The sequence below is a fragment of the Trypanosoma cruzi genome, genomic scaffold, assembly GCF_000209065.1.
Source record: "Trypanosoma cruzi strain CL Brener 1047053517065 genomic scaffold, whole genome shotgun sequence".
Lineage (NCBI taxonomy): Eukaryota > Euglenozoa > Kinetoplastea > Trypanosomatida > Trypanosomatidae > Trypanosoma > Trypanosoma cruzi.
The window spans coordinates 115390-137456 of record NW_001849522.1 but is presented as its reverse complement, the minus strand read 5'-3'; the positions used below and the strand labels follow the sequence as shown (position 1 = coordinate 137456).

At 59.1% G+C, this 22067-nt stretch overlaps 2 protein-coding genes and 1 pseudogene across 2 annotated transcripts, besides 5 other annotated features; all 3 read right to left on the bottom strand.

Annotated features, from left to right (window-relative positions):
* Positions 1–22067: part of a sequence feature (areas not merged during assembly with more than two copies in the genome that could not be assigned to a particular haplotype) that runs on past both edges of the window.
* On the bottom strand, positions 1954–12426 carry Tc00.1047053511183.460 (dispersed gene family protein 1 (DGF-1), putative; the record flags this gene model as incomplete). The annotated part of the gene is made up of 1 exon (XM_816818.1): positions 1954–12426. One exon carries the CDS (start codon positions 12424–12426, stop codon positions 1954–1956), a length of 10473 nt encoding a protein of 3490 aa, XP_821911.1.
* Positions 7429–7496: a microsatellite.
* Positions 14705–14725: a sequence feature (AT_rich).
* Tc00.1047053511183.450 lies at positions 15330–17255 on the bottom strand (annotated as a pseudogene).
* Positions 18065–18084: a microsatellite.
* Positions 19067–19132: a sequence feature (T-rich).
* On the bottom strand, positions 19256–21817 carry Tc00.1047053511183.430 (trans-sialidase, putative; the record flags this gene model as incomplete). The annotated part of the gene is made up of 1 exon (XM_816817.1): positions 19256–21817. One exon carries the CDS (start codon positions 21815–21817, stop codon positions 19256–19258), a length of 2562 nt encoding a protein of 853 aa, XP_821910.1.

Below are 22067 nucleotides of genomic sequence, written 5' to 3'. Positions count from 1 at the left end.
GTGCTAGAGTGTTCGTGTGCTCGTATGCGGGACAGTGGTCCCGTTTTCGCTTGAGCCCCGAATTCACAGTACGTGCATTCGAACGGGGTGGATGCCGTCAGACCGTCATATTCCTGGCAGCGCCTTCTAGTTGTCGGGGGAACTCTTGCTTGTGGAAGTGCCTAAGATAAAGTACGATTCCGGCTTGCCTTTCGTACGACGCCGTGCGGAAACTGCATGGGAGTGGCTTCGGCCTGGGCTGTGCAGTCTGCAGCGGAGGAGCGATCGGTGTGCCGTCTCTCGCTCTCGTCCTCGCTCAAGTGCTGGGCGGTGGTTCCGGTGGGATTTCTGGCGGTTCCGACTCACCGGGAAAGTTAACTTTCCACAGCGCCTGGGAGCGCGTAATGCCATGGGCGTTAACCATGTGCGTCACGACACCAGTGCAGCAACTGCAGTGCTTGCCGCAAACCGGGCAGTCTGCCGGCCGTCGGATCGTGGCGGGGCGAGGTCCAGCGGGAGGAGGAGGCGTTTCCGTGCGAAGTTCTTTGCGTGTCTTCTGTGCGGCATTCGCGCCGCACCAACGGCATGTGCGTGGGATGGCGGGTTGCAGTGGTCGTAGCAGCCATCCGTATTGTGTGCGAAACTCCGGTGCGGAGGCGGTCCAGTGCAGCCTCTTCCCCACGAGTGAGGGTGGCGTCCGTGCGCGTGGGTTCCCAGTCGCCTGATACAGTGGAGCGGTGAGCTTCTGGCCTGAGCTGTCGGGCACGAATAATACCTTCGGCCAATGAAAACGATGCCGGTGCTCCATGTGCCTCTGAGCTGTGCGAGGTCGGACGCCTCCTTGGCTTATGCATCACATGCCTCGTTCTTGGGTATGTCGCAGTGGCCAAAGGCAAGCTGCATCCGTGTGTGCGCTACGTTGTACTGCTGGCGAGAAAAAAGGGTACGTCGACGATGTGAGTCGCCAGGTGATGCAGAACCGTCGACGTGTGCTCGCGTGCTTCCACGATTCGACGAGAAGGCGCATAGACGCACGCTGCCGTGGAAACAGTCTCGGTGAATATCGTACTCTCCGTGCTAACACCACACCGCTCTGTGTCTGCTGTGGTGCATGAATTTCGCAGGGCCATAGGGGAATTGGGAAAGAAGGAATTCCTCGTGGAGGCATCCCCGTACCAGCGTGGCCAATCCGCAACAACATCCCTTGCCGATGGAAGGCGGTGCGCCAACTAAATCAAAGGCGGCGCCGTGAAGGGATGTGCAAATTGCCGGAAGTGGCCGTCACACCTCCTGCACACACAAAATTGCGGGCCGTGACGGGCAACAAATCCCAATGCCGCGTCATCAAGGCCCCCACGCTCCACGTGCACACCTGAGGGATCCTGCCATGGCGGCGGTGCGCTCGAGGACAAGTGTGGAACGTGACTGGGATGGCCTGGTCCGTCACTTCCACCGCTAAAGAGACATCAATCACCCCGTGCACTCGCCACAACGAAATAAGCCGGAATTACGACAATGCGTCGCGCCCCAATACATAATCCCGCTCAAAGACGTTACTGGAAACCCGGAGCCCTGCTACTAGTCTGTCGCCGCCTTGCTCCTGTGGACTGTAATGCTTCCTGCATGTAAATCCGCGGTAAGGCAGAGCTGCAATTCATTACTTCCACTAGGCGGTTCGCTGGATCCTTCCTCCATTGCACAAAACGAGCGTTGGGTTCCTCGCACGCAACTCCATGAAATTACAGTCCGATACAACACAACATCAGCAGTAACAAGAGCGACAACTCAATCCCCTTCCACACAGTCAGCGTGAAAAGGGAAAAACTCCTGAAAGCACCCGATCAAAATAGAAACAAATCGATAGAAACAACGACCAACAACACTGTAGGTGCCGTTAACGACGGCTGGCTGTGGTGCGCAGCACAGCCGTGGCCCCTCAAGCACCGCATATTTACTAATTCCACGTGGCGTACGTCACATGGCGGCGTAGTCGAACATACGGCTCGCACTGGATGCACGGTCGAACAGGCTCAGTGCGTCTGAGTGGGTGTCACCGGCCATAGGCTGCAATGGCGGCGCGGGTGGTTGGTACGACGACGCAACGGTGGTGCCTAAGGCGTACGACGATGACGCCATTTCTTGCGGCTTCTGCGTCTCCTCGTCGCTCTCCTCGTCATCGCGCAGCAGCGCTTCCAGTCCGCCACGCAGCGGCTCGCGCAGCTCCTGCCAGTGGCGGTCCTCCGCGTACCACACAACGACGCTGTACACAGTGACCGCAAGCAGCACAGTGGCCAGCAGCAGCACGATAGCCGCGTACGCCCTCGCACCGCCGTCGCTCGGCGCAAGGTGGTTCGCCGCGCTGACCACGCACAGCACAGCAAGGAGCACAAAGCTCGCAGTGCGCATCACCGTCAGAAAGGCCGAGCGCATCATGTTCGTGAAGGCAACCACGCCCGCGCCCGCAAGCAGCACAGCCGCCATGCAGAAGTACTGGACGTGGCAGCCTCCCACGGGCGGGTGCACAGCCGCAATCGGGCACACCACACACAGCACCGACAGCTGGAACACGCACCAGTACACGTGGCTGCCCCTCATGTTCGTCAGCATGCCGCCGTACATCCGCTGCTGCGCCGCGGGGTGCCAATACCCGACGGGGTACAGCAGGCGCTCGTGCAGCGGCTTCCTCGAAAACTGCCAGTATTTCGTGAAGCTCGCGCCCGTGTGGCGGGCAATGAAGTAGCACACGCCAGCAGGGAACGCCACACCGTACAGCACGCCAAAGACACCGACCACGCGGTGCTGCACGCGGGCGCCTGGCGTCGCCAGTGAAAGAACGGAGCCAAAGAAGATGCCGAGGTGCATCGCGTGCCCCACAACGTACGTCAGGCTCGGGAATCGCATCGCCGCCCACGCACTCGCCGCGTCCACGCCGCGCCACCGCTGGAAGGCGGCCGTCACACCGCAGTGCACGCACCCGAACACAGCGGCGAGCAGCGCGTTGCCCACCACCATCCACAGCGGGTCAAGGGCAGCGAACACCGACAGGAAGTACGGCAGCGCAACGGTGCTCGCACGCTCCTGCGCCGAGGCGCATGGCATCCTCGCGAACACGCCGAGTGCCTGCATCTCCAGGATGGAGCCCAGCCCGCCGGTCACCACCACCGCAACAGCCGTCGCACCCGCAACAACGCCGGTGATCGCCGAGAGGACGCTGGCAGCGGCGGGCAGCGTGGCGGACCTGATCGTGAAGGACCCAAGCAGCACACCCTTGCAGCCGCCGGACACCGCCACAGCGTCGCAGCGAATAACTATCGTCTCGTCGGCAGCAATGAAGTAACCGCGGTGCACAGGCACAGCCAGCTCCAGGACGGTGGACGGATTCGTCGCGTTGTGCACCCACGTCGCGTTGCGCAGCATCGCTCCCCACGGACCACCGAACCCGCTCGGCTGCGCCGTCGACACCGGCACGAAGCTCAGATGCGTGCCAATCTGCGGGTCGCGTGCCCACCGAAACGGCGGCGGCAGCGCCACCATCAGACGCGTCGGGACGGTGCTCCCACCGCCGCGGATGTCGTTCTGCGTCAGGCTCCCACCAGCCGCCGTCGTCGTCACGGTGAGTGTAGGGCACGCCACGTCGCTCCACCACAGCGTGCTGCTCACCGACGCTGTCGGGGTCCGCGTGGGCGACAGCGCCACCGTCCCCGTCACCTGCAGGGTCTTCGTCGGCCCGTAATGCGTCGGACTGTAGTGCGTTGCGCTCAGGCTCGGCGTCGGCGTCCACGTTGGCGTCGGGCTGCGCGTCTCCGTCAGCGTTGCCGTGTGGCTCAGCGGCGGCATAGCGGGCGTGCGGTTGCACCCGTCCACGTGCGGCAGGTACACCGGCAGGCAGTCGCGCCCGTACCCGCCCTCAGCACAGCGGCAGCCGCACGACCCTGACATCGCCCTCGTCGCAGCAGCAAAGCAGCGCACGTCGGCGTCGCACACCCCACACGCCACGGGACGGAATTCCCCGATGATGCCGGCGGACCTGTAGTCCATCGGCCGCAGCACCTGCCCGTTGAGCGTCAGGCACCCCACGACGAACCTTCGGCCGGCGCCCACAAGCGCAACGGTGCCGTCCATCACAACGGGCCCACTGCCGGCGTTCCCGTGGAGCGTCAGCGTGCTCTGCACGAGATCCGCACTGCGCGGGTACGACGGCACCGACAGAAGCCTGCCGCTGATGCTGTTGCCGCGCACCGACAGCCACGACCCGGACCCAAACGACGCCGACCCCCGCAGCTCCAGCAGCGCGCCATCGGTCAGCGCAGCGACGTTGTCGTTCACCACGACGGCGGACGCGTTGGCCTCCACACCGCTGTCAAACACCAACCCATGCGCGGCGTACACCTGGCTCCCCGACACGCGCAGCACAGCGCCCCACGACGCAACAACGCGCGCACTCGCGTACAACGCATATTCGCCACCGAACACAGCCGAGTCCAGCGCGACACCGCCACCGACAAGCTCCAGCACGGCGCCGTCCACCGCCACCGTCCGCCCACCAGTCACCACGGTCACGAGGGCCACGCCGGACACAACCAGCACGGACCGCACGAGCCGCAGGCCCGACAGCACCAGCACCGGTGCGTACGGCGAGGACCGCGAGCCGGGAAGATACACAAGCGGCGTCGGCCTCGTGGCAACCAGCAGGGAGTCCGTCACCGTCAGCACAGACCCCGCGGGAAACGTGCCGGTCAGCACAAGCGCACTGTTCAGCGCCTCCACGTCGCACATCGACAGCTCCACCGGCCCGCTCTCGTCGCTCCACGCCGCCACCGCACCGCGCAACGCTCCACCGCCCATCACGTACAGCACGGCGCCGTTACGCAGCGATACGTTCTGCACAACGATCCGCACGCCGTCCCGCGCCATCCACGGCACGTAGAGCACAGGACTCACGCCGTCCAGCACAACGTGGCGCAGCGTCACCTCGCTCGCGCCGGCAGGCACAACGAACACCGACCGCACCGTCACGCTCTCGCGGACAAACACTCTCGACGCGGTGACCGCAGCGGGCGGCAGTGCGGGAGCTCCCACAGGCACGCACGCCTCGCCGTACCCGCCACTGCCGCACGCGCACACGCACACACCGTTCGTCATGCTCGCAGAGGCCGTCCCGGGCGCGTAGCAGTGCGTGTCCCTGTCGCAGGCGTCGCACCCAACAACGTCGATGCTCCCAGCGTCGCCAAAACCAGCCGCTGCGTACTCCTCCGCCGTCGACAGGACACGTCCACCAGCGTCGTTGCACGCCACCCTCAAATGCGCCCCAGCCGCAAGCGACAGGCTCAGCGACAGCATCCGCGGCAGCAGCGCTCGGTTGCGCACAAAGCTCAGCGTGCTCCCAGCAGCGGTCACGGCGCCAGCAGCGTAGAGAATCTCCCTCGAGACGCCGTCGTGCACGTTGCCCTTCGCCAGCAGCATCGACCCAACGGCCAGGCTCACCGTCGAATAAAACGTCACCGCGTAGTCCTCCGTCGACGAAAATTCGTTCCGCACAAGCGCCACAGCGGAGCCCGACACGCTCACAGCCCCACGCACAGACACCGCATGCTTGCACAGCAGGAAGTCGCTGTCAACAAACGCCACCACGGAGCCGCCGCTGGCAGCAACACCGCCCTCCACCGACACGCACAGCCCCAGCGCCGTCTGCACCGACAGCCCGTCCACGTACAGCGCTCCGCGCGACGACACCGCCACGCCGCCAACCACCAGCACGCCAACAGCGCCGCGGAACACAGCCGCCACATGCGTGCGCGCGATGGTCAGCACGCTCCCCGTCAGATTCACGCTGTGCAACACGAGGCACGCGGAGGCGTCGCCAAGGTCGTAGGCGCCGCGGTACACAACACGCTTCTCTGCGATCAGCACCGAGTCCACCACGGTGACGCGCGAGCCCGGCGGGTATCGGTTCGTCACCAGCGCACCGCCGCCAGAACGCGACTCAAGCCCGCTGATCAACACATCGGCGCGCTCGCCAGCAGGCGGGTCGGAACGCCACCCGACAACGTACAGGCTCGCTCCGCCCACAAACGTGCAGTTCGCCAGCGTCACGTTGCGCACGCTCCCTGACATCGACTCCACGTCCACCACGACGTCCGCCGCAAAGGTCACACCAACGTAGCACACCACCGACGTCCCGAGACCGGCGTTCACCACTTCATCCACACGCACGTCCCGCACGCACAAATCGGCGCCGTCGGTGCTCGGTGGCTCGGGAGCAGCAACGGGCAGGCACGCATCGCCGTGGCCGCCCTCCGCGCACGTGCAGGCGCAGCCATCACTCGAAGCCGTCGTCGTGTACGCAGGGAAGCACGACGCTGCGAGGGTGCATGGATCACTGCAGCTCAAAATGGTGGCATCGTACACGGACGGGATGGCGTAGTTCGCTTCCTCCTCGCCGTTCACGGTGTTGCACGCAGCCACAATCGCTCCGTTTGTGAGATCGCGGGACCCCGTGGATATCCGCAGAGCTGTCGGCTTGTCAGTGCCGGACATGAATCGGTTGCCAGACACAGACACCGTGGAGTCGCGGAGATTCACCGTGGGGTCAAAAACAGTAAGGGCTTCCGATGGTGATTCACGGCAGAGGTTGCCGCTCACCTGCAGCCAGGAGTTGTAGTAGATGCAGGAAGAGTAGCCTGGGAAAAACACAACCAAGCTCTGCTGTATGTCGTTGCCCTGAAACACAACCGCTGACCGAGACTCCACACGTAATGCCAAAGTTAGTGATAAAAAGTACCGCACGGGCCTCGTCACAAGATTGCCTCGAATCACCACGGCAGAGTTGTTCAGTACACTCAGCGATGAGGATTGGCTAGACCCTTCAAGATGTATCAGCGTACCGTCACCGCCAGCCATATGAAACGTGTTGCCCACCACCGCAAACACGGAGTGCCACGACACGCTCAGCGCAGATCTGACAACGTAAATGGCGCTTGACGATGCCGTCACGCTCTGAAACACATTGCCACTCAGCACCACCGCGGAGTCGTTGCTGATCGCCAGTCCATTCATCGCAACGCATGACGGGCTCTCAAGTTCCAATCCCGACCGAGGGATCAGCCTCGTGACAGTGAAGCGATTCCCGCTGATCGTGATGTTCGTGTGCGGTGGAAACACACCCTCCGGGCTGAGCAGCGCGTCACTAAATGTGTTGCCGGTGACGACGATGTTCAGCGACCCCACAGCGGCGTACGCGTTGCCCAACAGCAACAGCACGGCGCCGTCCCTCCACGTGCATCCATCGAACGTGACATTCGCCACCTCGCCCGTCATCGCACCAATCAGCACCGTTAGGCTCATGCCGCCCCCGCTGAACGTCACGTTGCGGTAGCACAGCCACGACAGCCCGCCGCCCACTGCCTGCGCAACCTCGGGGTACACCATGTCGCTGATGCATTCACCAACCGGCGGTGACAGCGGTGTGGGCGGCACTGGCGGCAGCGGTGTTATTGGTGGCGGCGGTGGCGGTGGCGAGCCAGCAGGCACAGGCGCCGGAACGCACGCATCGCCGTGCCCTCCAGCAGCGCACTGGCACTTGCAGCCAATGACAGCCGTCGTCAGCGGAGCAAAGCAGTCGCCCTCCTTCGTGCACTGCCCGCACACAGCAGCCGTCGTCACGTTGTTGATGCCGTTCAGCTCCAGTTCAGCCGCCGTCGTCACCTCCCGTCCCGCAACCGTCAGACACCCAGCAACGAAGCGGTAACCGGCCTCAATCCGCTTCAGCAAGGATACCGACAACCCCGTCGAGCCCATCTTGCAGCCCGTCAGCGTCAAAACACTGCTGCTGTCAATGGTCACAAATGCGGACTCAGTGTCGTAGAACATCGCACCCACCTCCACGTCGTTGTCGCGCCAGTCCAACCAGCTTGACCGCTGAACAGTCCACAAGTCATCGTTATAGATGGCATAGCGAGCTGAGCCGCTGTTCCCCACCACGCGCAGCACGCTGTGATCCGACACGCTGAATTCTTGGTGCTGATACAGCAGGCTTGCTCCGAATAACATCGTATTGCTGAGCAGCGCAAAAACGGAGTGGTCACTCACACTGAGACTGTGAACGTAGAACACGTGTATGTATCCCTCAAAGTTGCAGTACCGCGCGTACAGCGAGCTGCCACCCACCAGCGTCAGTGTCCCAGTCGAGTACAAACCAAGCGCATCACGATTCGTTGCATGCGCCTTGACGTTGCTGACCAACAGCGTTGACGCATTCAACACAACGTTTCCCAGCAAAAACACGCTCCACATGCTGTACACAGTACCCGATACTTCAAACTCGGAGGACTGTACCGCATCAACCTCCGTGATGGCGATGTCGCAGCGCTGCGGAAGGGCACGTAAAAAAGCAACGGTGGAGGACCGCATCACCGTCTGGCTCACGCGGATCAGGACGCCGGACGACTCGACCGCCTCAACACCCCCAACAAACTGCAGCGCGGCACCCTCACGGAATGTGCACCCGGTGAGCGTGATGTTGATGGGGAGATGCAGCGGCATGCTGTTGAGGAAGAACGTCAGCACAGAACGCCTGCCGCTGAATGTCACGCCCACGTAGCAATGGTGCGTCTTCCACATCTTCAGCGCGAGGCTCGTCAGCGTCTGGTTCAACACACAGCTCGTGTCGCCGTCAACAGCTCTCTCCGCTACGGGCGGCACAACCGCGTCGGGCACCTCGAAGGGAAGACACGACGCGCCATGCCATCCGTCCCTGCAGCTGCACGAGCACGAGCCGCGGTCCACCGACTCCGTCCCGGGCATGTAGCACGCCGAGTCATCGTTGCATGTGCCACACCTGAACACCACCGCGTCCTCCGGAAACACATAGTCGTACGACACCTCCTCATCGCCCTGCAGGTTGCACCCCACCACAAACCGCGCGGGCAACGCAACAATCGTGTTCGATTTAAAAAGCTTGGCAAAGAGTGCGCTTCTTTCCACCTGACGGTTGTTTGCTAGCACCACGGTGGTGCCGCTGCCCGACAGCTGAATTTCTTGCCAGGAATACGGAATAGATAATACCGAGGCTGTACCCACGCTATTGCCCTCCACACGCCACTGCGCTCCACCCTCGAGTGTCACCGAGCCAGACACATACACCAGCGCGGAATCAAAAATTTCTGTCCTGCCGACAAAGGCGCAGTCCGCCACTCGCAGCAGCCCCGCGGAGCTCACGGTGGTATCCCCAAAAAGATAAACGCCGTTAGCCGAGCTCATCGTGTTGTTCTCCACGTCAAAGTAGCCGCCGTTCCTCACATCAACAGAAGTAACGCAAACAGATGATTCCACACCCTCATCGTCCTCCGTTGTGCTCAGCGTATTTCCCTTCACAATAATCCCGCCACCATCAATAACAACACCATTGATGAAATAGACTGCGTACCTACTCCCCTCAATGTAGTTGTCGAGTAGCAGCAGCGTCATATTCGCACTGAGAGCAAACTTCACAAATAAAATGGCGTGGCCCGACGTCGTCACAAGCGTACTGCCCACAACCAGTATCTGGGAGCTCGCGCCAAAATGGCCCTGAAACACCAGCTCACCAGAATCCAGCATCGAGGAGACCACGTTCACGTGCACGCGTGCACCACTCCCCCTGATCGACAGGCCCATGAGGACGCAATGCAGCAGCGTGATGTTGAGGGTATGCTGTGGCGCGTCAAAATACGACAGGTCCAGCACAATCGGGGCAGTGAAGGTCACGTTGACGAAGCACAGACCACGCACACCGGGATCAGGAACGTCCAAAGAGCTGATGCTGCCACCGTGCACGCAGCGGACCTCCGTGTCCCTCGCGTCGGGGGGCGGGAGCGGCCCAAGACCGTCCGGAACCGCAGCTGGCAGACACGTGTCACCGTAGCCGCCAGCAGCACACACGCACTCACAGCCGCTGATGCTGCTCGTCCTCGTAGCGAAGCACACGGCGTCCACGGTGCACGCGCCGCAGTCCAACACCATCACGGGTGCTCCAATATTGAGGTCGACTCCGTAATTCGTCACAGGTGAGCCCCTTGCCTCGTTGCACACGCCGTAGATGATCGGGTGCGTGTCGGATGGTGGTGACCAATTGTTTGTCATACTTACAATGGTTGACGAGTACGAGCCGTACGTGAAGTTGTTGTCAATTATCGACCACACACTCCGATCGCGGAACGCCACGCCGTTCTCCTTGACTATGTACACAACGTAGGCGGTGTGGAACTCGCTGTCACGGTGCACTAGCCAGCTGCCGCCGGTCACAGTCAGCGTGTTTGCCATGAGCATGGCGAAGCCGAGACGGAACGTGCTGGACACAATCTGCAGCACGCTGCCGCCAGCCACAACAATATCCTCAAACACACACGCGGCTTTGCCGTATTCGGTGCTCGGCGCACTCCACGAGCTGTTCTGTATGGAGAACAAAGAGCCGCCACCAACGCGCAGGTCCGACGCAAGAGCGTACATCACGTGTGTCTGCGAACTGACAGCGCAGCTGTCCATGTAAAAGACGCTGGACAGGTTGGCGCCAAGGCCGTGCTCCACGAGGATCGCAGCGCACGAGCCCCCGCCACAAAACAGCGTCGACCGCGTCATGACAAACCGCGTCGACAGGAGCCGAACGCCGTCCAGCACAAGCGCGGGGCCGTACCGAAATCCCTCGTGTCCACGGGTCGTCGGCACGTACTGCGACCCGCCAACCATCGCGCGCAGCGTTGAGTTCGCCAGCAGCACACTCGAGTGCAGCGGCATCGCGCCATGCAGCACAATCGTGCCCTCCAGCGACGTCACGTTCGTCATGTTGACGAGGGCGTGGGGCATCAGGCACGCCGTGATCTCGCTGAGGCCGCCAATCCGCAGCTGCGCACCGCCCTCAAGCACGCAGTGGCGCAGCGTCACGTTCAGCGCGTCAGCGAACGCGTCCATCGAGCGCAGGTCCACCGCCACAGTGATCGGCCCGCTGAACACCACCGAGTCGAAGCACGCCGTCGCACGCCCGCCGCCAACCGTCACCGACTCCGTCAGCGTCACGCCACTCACGCAGTCCTGCGCACCGCCACCACCGCCGCCGGACCTCGCAACCGGCACGTCGAACGGCAGGCACGCCTCGCCCACACCGCCGTCGCGGCAGCCGCACACGCAGTCGACGAACGACGCCGTCAGCGCATCAAAGCACGCCAGCGCAGCCGCACAGCCGTCGCACGGCACCACGCTCACGGAGGGCAGGCCGGCCATGCGGTAGTCGCCGCCGCTCTGCAGCACCCCGCCGCCAGCACGGTTGCACTGCACGGTCACGGTGCCGCTCGTGATCGCCAGCCCGGAGACAAGCGTCGCGCCGGTGGCAGCGCAGCGCGCAATCGACACGGTACCGCCGCTCAGCGTCACACCCAACAGCGACGCCACAGACGACGCCTCGCCCACCGCCCACACGTCGCGCAGCTCCAGCCACCCGCCGGCACCGACCGATCCACCGTCGCAGCGCACCAGTGACGACGCGACAGGCCCCTCGACGCCCACGAAGCGCAGCACCGAATAAAACACCGCGAGGCGCTCTCCAAGCACAATGCCGCCGCCGCTGCTCATGACCGACACGTTCGTCACGGAGAACACCGAGTGGCTCCACAGACTGAGACGCGACGAGGACGCCACACGCATCGCGGACGCGGTCGGACCGCCCGACGCCTCCAGCGACACGCCGTCAAGCACCACCGCGCTCGACAGCAGGTCCACGCCGCCGCCAACGTACACCGCAGACCCGCCCGCCTGCAAAGACCTCAGCACAGTGTTGCTCACACGCAGCTGCGTCTGCAACAGCGACGTCGCGTGCAGCACAAGCGGCGACGCCACCGCGTCCGTCAGCCCGCTCAGCTGGGAGTAGCGCATCGGCCCCGCCGTCACAATCGTCGAGTCACGGACCGTCACGTTCGTGTGTGCCGGCAGGTTGTGCACAAACACGAGCGAGCAGTAGCCGCCGGACAGCCCGCTCACGCTCACCTCCAGGCTCCGGTCACTCGCCGGCTCGCCGCTGTAGCCCCGCACGTAGATCTGCGCACCGCCGTCGCACACGCAGTCCCTCAGTTCGATGCGCAAAGGGCCGGGAAGCATCGCCGGCACGTCGAACACAACAGCCACGCCGTTCGTGATGTACACGCCTTCCATCAGCACCGTGTCCACGGCGCGGCCAACCGTGATGGCTCTGTCCACCGTGCCGCCCCGCAGTCGCAACACCACCGCATGCACCGCGGGCATCCACGCCGCCACCGCAACCAGCGCCAACACAACAAGCAGCGCCACACGCACAGCCGCAATGGCCCTGCGCTGCACACGGTGCCGGCTGCGCGGACACGCACCCACCGCAGACCGCATCCACCAACCCAAACACGTATCAACAAGGCTGTCGTGGGGTGTCGCACTCGCCCCGTCGACCATAACTCCTGCCTAGCAAATCCCTTCCTGAATATGGCGAATCCAGTGACACAATTCCGCCAGATCGCTATACTAATACTGCTAATCCTAATACTGCAAGTAATCCCTAACGCCTTGAAACGATAGTTGTGCTGGCCAAGCAAAAGTATCTCTAACTGCACGCTCAAAAAAGAATAAGAGGCAACAACAACAGTAACCAAACACAGTGGCACGCAGAGGCATCCGGTCATACACAATAACCATCACAGTACAGCCGCCGACACAAAGCAGCGCAGACGCAATCAATTCAGTGACACCATCGCCCTCCCCACCGCCCACACAGCCCCGTACAGCCACCGTGCCGAGTGGCGGAATCCCGGCAAAAAGCCACATGACCACTGGCACCGCTCCCGTTACCGAATGGCTGCATCACGGGGCGGTCCCGATGCCGTGCACGAAACACAAGAGCCGAGGCAGACCACGTGGCAGCGTTACGACCGCCGGCCATCAAGCGCGTCCGAAAGGTGTTGTTGGTGCGTAAGTGGAGTGGAGAGCTCGCCGGTCGCCAGCAGTCAAAGCATCGTTCCTCGTTCACGCGAGTCGGCATTGCACAGCAATCAGCGGCAACATGCGCGCCCGACATACACAACAAGGAAACATAAAGAAGCACGGCGGCACTCAAACACGGGGAAAAAGGGTCCACATCGATTTTGCATTCCAATTGGCTCACAGACATCCGGATGGTGGTCGCGACGCCGCTCTGCGGTGCGTGTGGCGTGTGACTGCAGTGGACGGAGGGATGATGAGAGGGGTGGGAGACGCAGTGCGGCCCTCATCCATCTCGGTTGACTGTGACACCGGTGACGTCCTCCCGTCACATCGCCTGCAGCAAAGACCGTCGCAGTCAGCAGCGGTCGGTGCCTTCCCTCTCCCACTGGGGCGCAACTCCAACGCATTCGCTCGTCTCCTCCCCCGCCAACACAACGAGGGAGCAGCGGCAAAAGATGAGACACGCATGGCAAGTGCGCAGTCGCAGAGCTCCACTGCTGCCGCCATGACCAAACAAGGTCGGCTGCAGGGCGCAAAAAGAAGAATAAACACCCCATCAAACGCCTTGGCACCACGTGGAAGCACCGCAACCGACACACAAGGCGAAGCACCGTGAAGCAGGCACCAAAACCAAAGTTCCTCCAACAAATTCATCGTGGAGCAAAAGAAAACATTATGCGAGCGCGAAAAAAATCACACAAACTGAAAAACAAAAATGACGGTGCAGAGGCAATAAATGGTCGTGGTGCGCAGCAGCCGTGGCATCGCGCCCCTCCCTCATCAAACGGCACCGCACCGCAACGCACCGTGACGACCGCCTGCAATGACGACGATTGAGTAGCACACACAAAGCGGCATAAACGTTTCATCCCGCACTCGCCCAAATTTACGCTCTCAGTATGTACTGCCAACGACATCGGGAAGGACACGGAAGGGGACTGTGTCATCCATCCACCTTCTGCCCACAACAGATCCTCCCCACCCTCATCCTCGCCACACCCTGGGTGCCGCGAAACGCCGTCAAGCAAAGCCACGTGTATGGAATTCTCCAATGCGCGGGGCGAGGCTGACAGCCACCCACGCTCACTCCCGCACACATATCCTCTCCCACAACTTTTCCACACACAAAAGGGCAAAGACATGGAGAAGAAAAGCCCGCCGCACAACACACGCAGAGGCAACGCCATCCACGTCGCACCGCAAGAAAAAGCCATGCGCACCGCACACACATGGCGGCAAAGAGAGGGACAGGGCGAATACAACTCCACAGCACTGCGCTGTACTTCTCCCTTCCCCGACAGATTGGAATTACGCCCCACAGCAGGTAGTGGTGGGTGGCGTCCCACACTCACAGTGAGGCACGGCGCACACAGTCCGCTCCACTCCGAGTGCACTCAGCAGGCCGGCGCCCAGTCACCCTCGTGCCATCGCAATGGGGAACACAAACAATCGTCGTCGCGGAACATCGATGCCTCTAGCAGGAAAGAAAAAATGAGGCATGTCAACAGCACAGCCAGCAAAGGGACACTCAACGGGAAGCAGAGACGCAAAGTGACAGCAGATACGGTAACTACAGAAACAAGCCGCAGGGATCAAAGAAACAATAAAAAAGACGAGAGTCCGGCATGACTCCCAAAAGCAACAAATTAATGGAAAAATTGATTTTGCAGGACTTTTATTTCATGTGTCGACCACAACAATACGACTGTGTGTTTGTGTGTATACATATTGCCCGCACCAAGAAGGAGAAGGGAAATTAAAATAAATAAAAAAAGATCGCATTATTATTTCACCAGCCCACACAACATCCCCAACATTTCACGCGGCATCCGGCCTGTTCTTCCAATCCTCGTTCCGTGCAGTCCGTGGAAGACACAGCCGCGGGGCCGGCACCGCGTGTGGGCAAAAAGAAAAGCAAGCAAGAGGGGGAAACACTTCGCTCATTACAGTGTGCAGCAACCGGACATTACGTAAAGAAAAAACAACAGTACTTATTACTACAGCTGAACTGCATTAAAAAAACATTTAAAAGTAAATAAATAACGGTGGCATAAAAAAAGAGGGCAATGCGGCATGTATTCTAGGTGAGAAGCCGCGGATCCACACTCTGTGGCTCAGAAGTCTGCCACCACCCAAACACAATCCCATTAGAAGCAGCAATACACAAGACACGCACACACGCACGGTGTTGTTGCCACCTAAATCACGCAGTGTCAAGTTCACGTCGTTGAGAGAGGCGAGGTGGTCGTCGGGACTCACGCAGCTCCACACCCTGCGAGATGACTGTTTGTAGTGGGGATTCGTTTCCAGGGCGTTGTGCCCATTCATTTCCCTTCGGTAATATCCCCAGCAACGTGCTCACTGACGCTGTCAACTACTCAATTCCTCTCGGGCGGTGTCGTAGCCGCTTCTCTCGTCGGAGCGGGGACGCTGTCCTTGGGTGCACGCATCGCAGTGGAGTTCAGTGGGCGGCTGTACGGAAAGACGTCCGTCACCGTCAAACGAGATTCGTGCCCACCACACGCACCAAAGCAAAACCTCAGTACCTCAGGTGGCCTCTGGCCTGTCAGCAGCACCTCTTCCTCTCCCAGCGACCGACCATCAATATGCACAGAGGCCCTGTTGCCTTACAGCATGAGTGCCAATTGGTGTTCTTTCCTCGGCTCCCGATTGCTGCTCCGTGTTGTTGTCTTGCCTCCGAACGCCGTCTCCCACTTCTTATTGTGGCTGCACGACAGTCCCATAGTATGATTGGACGCAGTGTGCGCCAGCATCGCAGTCAGTCGAGGAGTGCTCCCACTCGGAGTCTCTTCGATGGTCACCGACGCCACAAGTGTGGAGTCGTGGCTCAAAAATACATGACGCACTTTATCACTCCGAGTGTTCACAGGCCATATTGCCCTGGACTCAAGTCCCGTCAATTGTAACCTATCGTTGTCCTTCACTGCGTTCCTCCACTGTCGCATGCAGGCAACGGCACTCGTCGTTCCACGTGTCATCACTGGCGGCATCGGACAAATCACTGCCACCAGACACGCCGTGGGTATAGACAAGCTGGAGAAGAAAATGTCCTTTTGCACCCAAGTACTGAGGACGGAATTGATTGCACTCAGTTTCTCCGTCAGGCGGGAAAGTGAAATGACACCGCCCTCACCGTTGCCCCTCCGTCGTAAAAGATGCAAACTGCCATCCGAGTGCAGCAGGGTGCTGGCGAGCATCAATCCGCAGCATTGTCCACGGCAACCGGTCCAACAGAAAACGTGCGGTTGCTTTCCGTGACCCAAAGGTGGAGCGCAGTGGCCCTTTCCTTCCCCGAGGCATGCCCTCTCTGAGTGCACAGCATGAACTTCCTTCCCTCAATGGTCGCGGTCATGAGGGCATCCACACGCAGGCTTTCCTTCTGAGGGACTCCTGATCGTGCGTTGACCCACACGGCTAAGAGTGTCCCAATGGCCTCCGTCCACGCTGTCCCCATGTCACGCGACTCGTACACCCTCTGGCCACTCTCGCAGTCAACAATCATGTGAAGTGATCCCTCCCACTCGGTGACGCGGGGGTTAAGGCATTCCGCAGGGGAAGTGCCCTCAGAGAGCGCCCAGGCACTGCCGTTGTACGTCGAGTAAATGATCATGGAGCAAACGTCTTCTGCTTCACTCTTCGCCATCAGAGGAAACACAAACGTGCCATCCTCCATCACAACACCTGCGCCACCAGAAGCAATGAACTCCGTCCAGTCACCTTCGTGAGAAGCAGAAGAGATCCGTTTCGAGAGTGGTTTGGGGTCGCCCCATTCGATCCGTCCACTCCGCTTGCCACCCGTGGGATTCGTGACATCGCCCACAACCAGTTTCGGCTCCAAGCCGCCCTCTCTCCAACACACACCTTCGTAGGACACATCAGAGCCTCCCGCAAGAAGAAACACTCCGTGGCCCTTCGTAGTTGTTGTGCGGCGGAGCACAACACCCAAACTCCCCTTTCCCTCCGCTGCACCAAGCACAGTGTGTGCCCTCCATGTATCTTTTATTGACCTCACCAACAACAGTGGACCAATCCCACGCAGAGTCAATGCACCTCGCAAGAACCTCAGAAGAAAAGGGCTCACTTAGTTGACCACCTTGATATTCGGCATCCGTGTGACCCTCGGCGAAAGCAGCAATTACTCCACCAGCACTGACAAGAGAGGGTGAAACAAATGAATCCCTCGTCGTAACTGGAACAATCCCATCCTTCGGCTACACCAGCGTCGTCTGCGGCAGAAATAGATCGACTCCCCGCGGCAACTCAACATTTATTAAACCACTCATCGCATCATCAATGGGATTTCCCTTCGGCTCCGTGACAGGCGTGGGCCTTCTTCCGGGTGGTGTCCGAGCCATTATTCTGTTTCAACCAAAGGCAAACTCAGGCTTCTTCTCGGACGTGTTGGTCGCCGTGTTGGATGCGGGACTCGGATCGACGGTGTTGAGTGCATCAGCCGCCGCAGACTGTCGCCAATCCTCGTTCTGACGTGACGGCTCAGCATTCACTTGCGGCGCAGTTGTCCCACCAGATTTTGTGTCATCCCTCCCTTCACGGAGTGGCGGTGAGCGACAGATGCCCGTCTGGTCAGCATCGCTGCTCCGTGCAGGCGGATGGATGGTTCCATCGGGAGAAAATTGACGCCGCCACACTTCATAGGGGCCGGTGTATTTATGTGTCGTCACATTCATCGTGAAGGCAACGGTGGCCCCTTCCTCTTTCACTGCACAGCTGGCAGCACAGTTACGACATGTGTGCACGGCATTGGCCACATGGCGCACAGCACCCAGCTCACCATTCCTGCCATGCATGCGCACACCAAAGCCACTGAAAGTGTAATTCTCCTACTGAGCCTCAGCACTGGCTGCGGAACACTTCTTCCACGCCCACAAACACACGCACACGCGATAGCTCAGGCTGCCGTCACTCGGAGCACACGACACATCCACCGGCACAACCACCGCATCCGCATCAACAGATACATCTCCAGCACTCCCAGCAGCCGTCACGCACGCAGAATTGCAGCACAGCCGCCACACGCAACTGCCAGCATGCACTACAAAAGGAGCATTCAAATCCACTGCAATGTGCATCTTGTGTGTGTGTGTGTGTGTGCCTGCAGAAACACAAAGCAAAGAAGTAGAAAAGAGGGAGCAGAGTATGTGGAGGGACGCACAAAAATGTACAGCAGAGACGCATGGCGGAAACAACAAGAAGAGGACCGCTCAAACTCATGACTGCACTGCAGCCCAAGCAGCGGCAATCCACACAAGATTTATCCAAAACAAAAACCATCCCCTTCGTCTTATGTAAACCCCATCAGACAAAATAATTATAAAAAAGAAATCGTCCATTACTGTCGCACACAAATTTAGAAATCGCCTGGCTGCCGTGTGGCCACACCAAACCGTCCGTATGTATTTTGCCCGGAAAGAAAACTAAAAAGATGGTTGCGTGTGTTTCAACCGTCCGACCTCCATGAGTCCGCACATCGTTTATATTTCATGGGGTCATCTGCGTGTTGCTGCTCCCCTCAGCCCTCTCATCGGCGTGCGAGTGCGGCCCGCAGAGCACAGTCACTCGTGTGTGGGGACTGAGAGAAGCACGCAGACATGACGGGAGTCGCGTCACTCCATCGGGGAGTGAGCGCAGCAAAAGAAAAAAATCATCGGAGGGAGAGAAATGCTGGCGGGACTGCCAGCGCGTGAAATGAACACGAAAAAAAAAAAAACACGGCGGCAGGGTGTGGCTGTGTGTGTGGCGCTGCGGGTGTCTGCCCGCCCTGGCCGCAAGAAAACAAAACAAGAGGGAAGAAATGTGTGCTCCGCCCCACAGGCCCTCGTCGCACGCCCACGCGTCACGGCTCCCTCAGCGCGCCGTTCGTCGCGGCCCCTCCTCATGCGTGCAGCAGGCGAGGCGCACAGGGCCGTCGTCATGAGCGTGTCGGTGGTGTGCGAGTGGAGCAGTTGGGCGGGAAACACACGGCACCCCTCGCAGGAAGAGTGCAGCAACAAACAATTAAAAGAGGGAAGAGTAGAAAAGAAAAAAATCCATAGTGATTGCCCCAAAAGCAAAAAAAGGGATGGGAGTGAGAGATAAAAGAAAAAGAAAAAAAAAACAAAATAATTTAAAAATAAAAAGAATTAAAAGAAAAAAAAGAAAAGGTTTAAAACGCACAACAAAGCAAAAACGAGAAAAAGCAAATTATCTTAAGGATAAATTAGTTCTTGGAAGTAATTCTGTGCAGCGGGGGTCGCAATTGTCCCACGCGGCAGCCAGTCACTCCTCACAGAGCCGCAAACCCCCACAGTCCCAACAGAAGCAGCAGCGATGGCAGCAGTCTGCTCTCACGCATGGTGCCGCCATCAACTGTTGCTTCTCCAACGGCATGGGAGCTCGAAACTGCCGCCTTCTCCACACTTCCCTGCGATGTATTCGCCGGCAATTCTTGTGCAGTGGCAGATTCCTCCGCCGTTGCATTTTGCCCTTTGCCTTCGTGTTGAGGCTGCTGCAAGGTCGTTTGCTCCACCGGAGCTTCAGGAGGTATCGTTGCAGGAGGCGCCGCATTTTGATTCCTTGCCACAAATGGAGAAGCAGGCTCCGCTGATGGTGAATCGGTAACTTCTTCCACCTCGGCATTCCCACCTGAAAAAGTCAACAGGCGGTTGTACAGCAAGACGTTCGTTACCGTCACAAACACGCCTTCTCGGCTTTCTGTGTTGTCTGCAATGCCACCATCCCCTCCAATGTAGAGGTGCGAGATCCCTTCCGAATCCGTATTTTCCAATTGACATTGCGCATCCTCACCCACACGCACACCATCGACGTACGCGGAGCCATGGGTGCCGTTCCGTAGCACAATGGCCACTTGGTGTTTTGTCCCTCGCTTCCATGTGCTGCTGATTTCCTTGTTCGTTTCGTCACCGCACAGCAATTGCCACTTCCCTCCGCCGTTGTACGACAGTCCCAGGAGCACAGGATTATTTTCAACGCCAGCCATCTTCGCACCCAACAAAGGAATGGGGGTATCTCCCTTCGGCTCACCGTCGATGGACACCGTCGCCACAAGAGTGAAGTTGTAGTTCGCGAAGTGGTACAGCTGATTCTGCCCTTGACTGCCAACGGGCCACTCCGCCCACGCTCCCTGGAACGTCACACCATCGGAAGTCTTTGTTGCCCCATCATTCCCCTTTACTGTGGCGTTCACCCCGAGGTACTCGTCCCTCCACGTGTTCTCAGAGAAGTTGCCGGACAAAAAGCCAACCAGCCCATCCGTGATCTTATCAGTAGTGCAGGCGATTTCAGTCAAGGCAACCTTCTCAGCAAGTAAAGTGGTGCACAGCTGGGAGACACGTTCGTCCACTTTCTTCCACGTCGTCAGCACCTCCTTCACCCGCTCCAGCTGCGCAGTCAGGCGCACAGTAACCATATCATGTGATAGTTCGTGATTAACTTTCTTCTTCTTCTCGTACAGTGCAATCAACTCCTCATCCTTATTATCACCATCTCCACTTCCAGCACTTTTGTACAACAAGAAGCTTGTGGTGACGTCATCATCTTCCTCGGATACCGGCCCAATATCAACAATGTGCGTATTGTCTGTCAGCCAAAGATGGAGTTCTCCCTTTCCATTGCCGTCCTTACTTGAATACACCGGCAGAATGACGAGCATCACATCCCTGTTATCGCCAATCTTCGCTGTGGTGAACCCGCTCCTAACGCTCCACACATTTCCCTCGTCGTTGCCCCACACGCGCGAGAGTGTCCCGAGTGCCTCCGTCCACGAATCCCCCTTGTCACCGGACTCGTACACCCTGCGGCCATCATCACACGCAGTCATCATCATGAGTTTGTCCTTCTCCCACTCCACGACGGAGGGAACACCGCAGCCATCGGCAGACATCCCCTTCGACAGCTTCCAACTATTATTATCCGGGAAGTATATGAACAGTGAGACAGTGTATCCCCCCCCAGCTGTATTTTCTTCATCCGCCTCCACCGTTCTATACACCTCGCCTTCCATAGGGAACACAAGCGTACCGTCCTCCATCTTAACACCCGATCCACCGCTCCCAAGCAGTTCTGTCACATATCCATATTGTTCAGTATTAGAAGTGATCGGGAGAGCGTCAACATCAGTCCAATAAATTCTTTTGTTACGGCCATCCTCAACAATACTGACGTTCCCTCTCGCCAGTAAAAGCCCCCATTCATCTGTTATATCCTCCCCAGCAGCAGCGACACCATCAAGGTTGTAGGTTCCAGCCAGCATGTAAATATCACTTCCATGCACAACTGTTGTTGGTTTACTCACAAGTGCTTGCGCTCCGCTTTTGGTGCCAGCCTGATCCACTGCTTGGGTGGGGCATTCCTCTTTTCCAGAAGAACATTTCCCCAGTACTTGTGTCTTGAGTTTCGTTTTATCCAACTCTTTTCTTTGTTGATCGGTCAACGCCAGGAGTTCCGAGGCAATCCCAGTAAAACTGCCTTCTACCCCCCTCGTGAACAGCGCCTCGGCAACGGCAAACACATCACCATTCACTTTCAAAAGACTGGGAACACGGAGCGAATCCACCGTTACCTCATCTGTCGTGTCTCTCCAAACAAACAATTTCCTCTTTGGAAGTTCCGAATCTGTCAGCGTCTTCTCATTGGATGCAGCGCCACTGCCGCAGCAGAACATCATCACAACGAGGACGAGCAGCACCGCAGAGTAGAAGAGGTGCCGGGACATGTTGGGTCTCTGCGGTTCACTCTCTCTTCCTTCCCTCCTCCTCCCGCTGGATCCGGTCACGCGGCGACGGTTGTGTGTGCAGGGTGCCTTCACTGCAGCAACACGTGAGAGCATATAAATACGTGTGTTGGCGGTGTGTGCTGTTGGTCCTTTCAGTTCCTTCGAATTTCACAGTAGCGATTAGCGCTTTTTTTCCTTCTTTCTTAGTGTGTGATTGAGGGAGAAATAGAGAGAAAACATGCCAAGAAAAGAGGATGAAACAGCGAGCACCGCCACCCATCCACAGTGAGTGGCATCATCATCCGTACCGCAGTCACTCCCAACAACAACAACTCACGCACACAGACACACGGAACAGGAGATG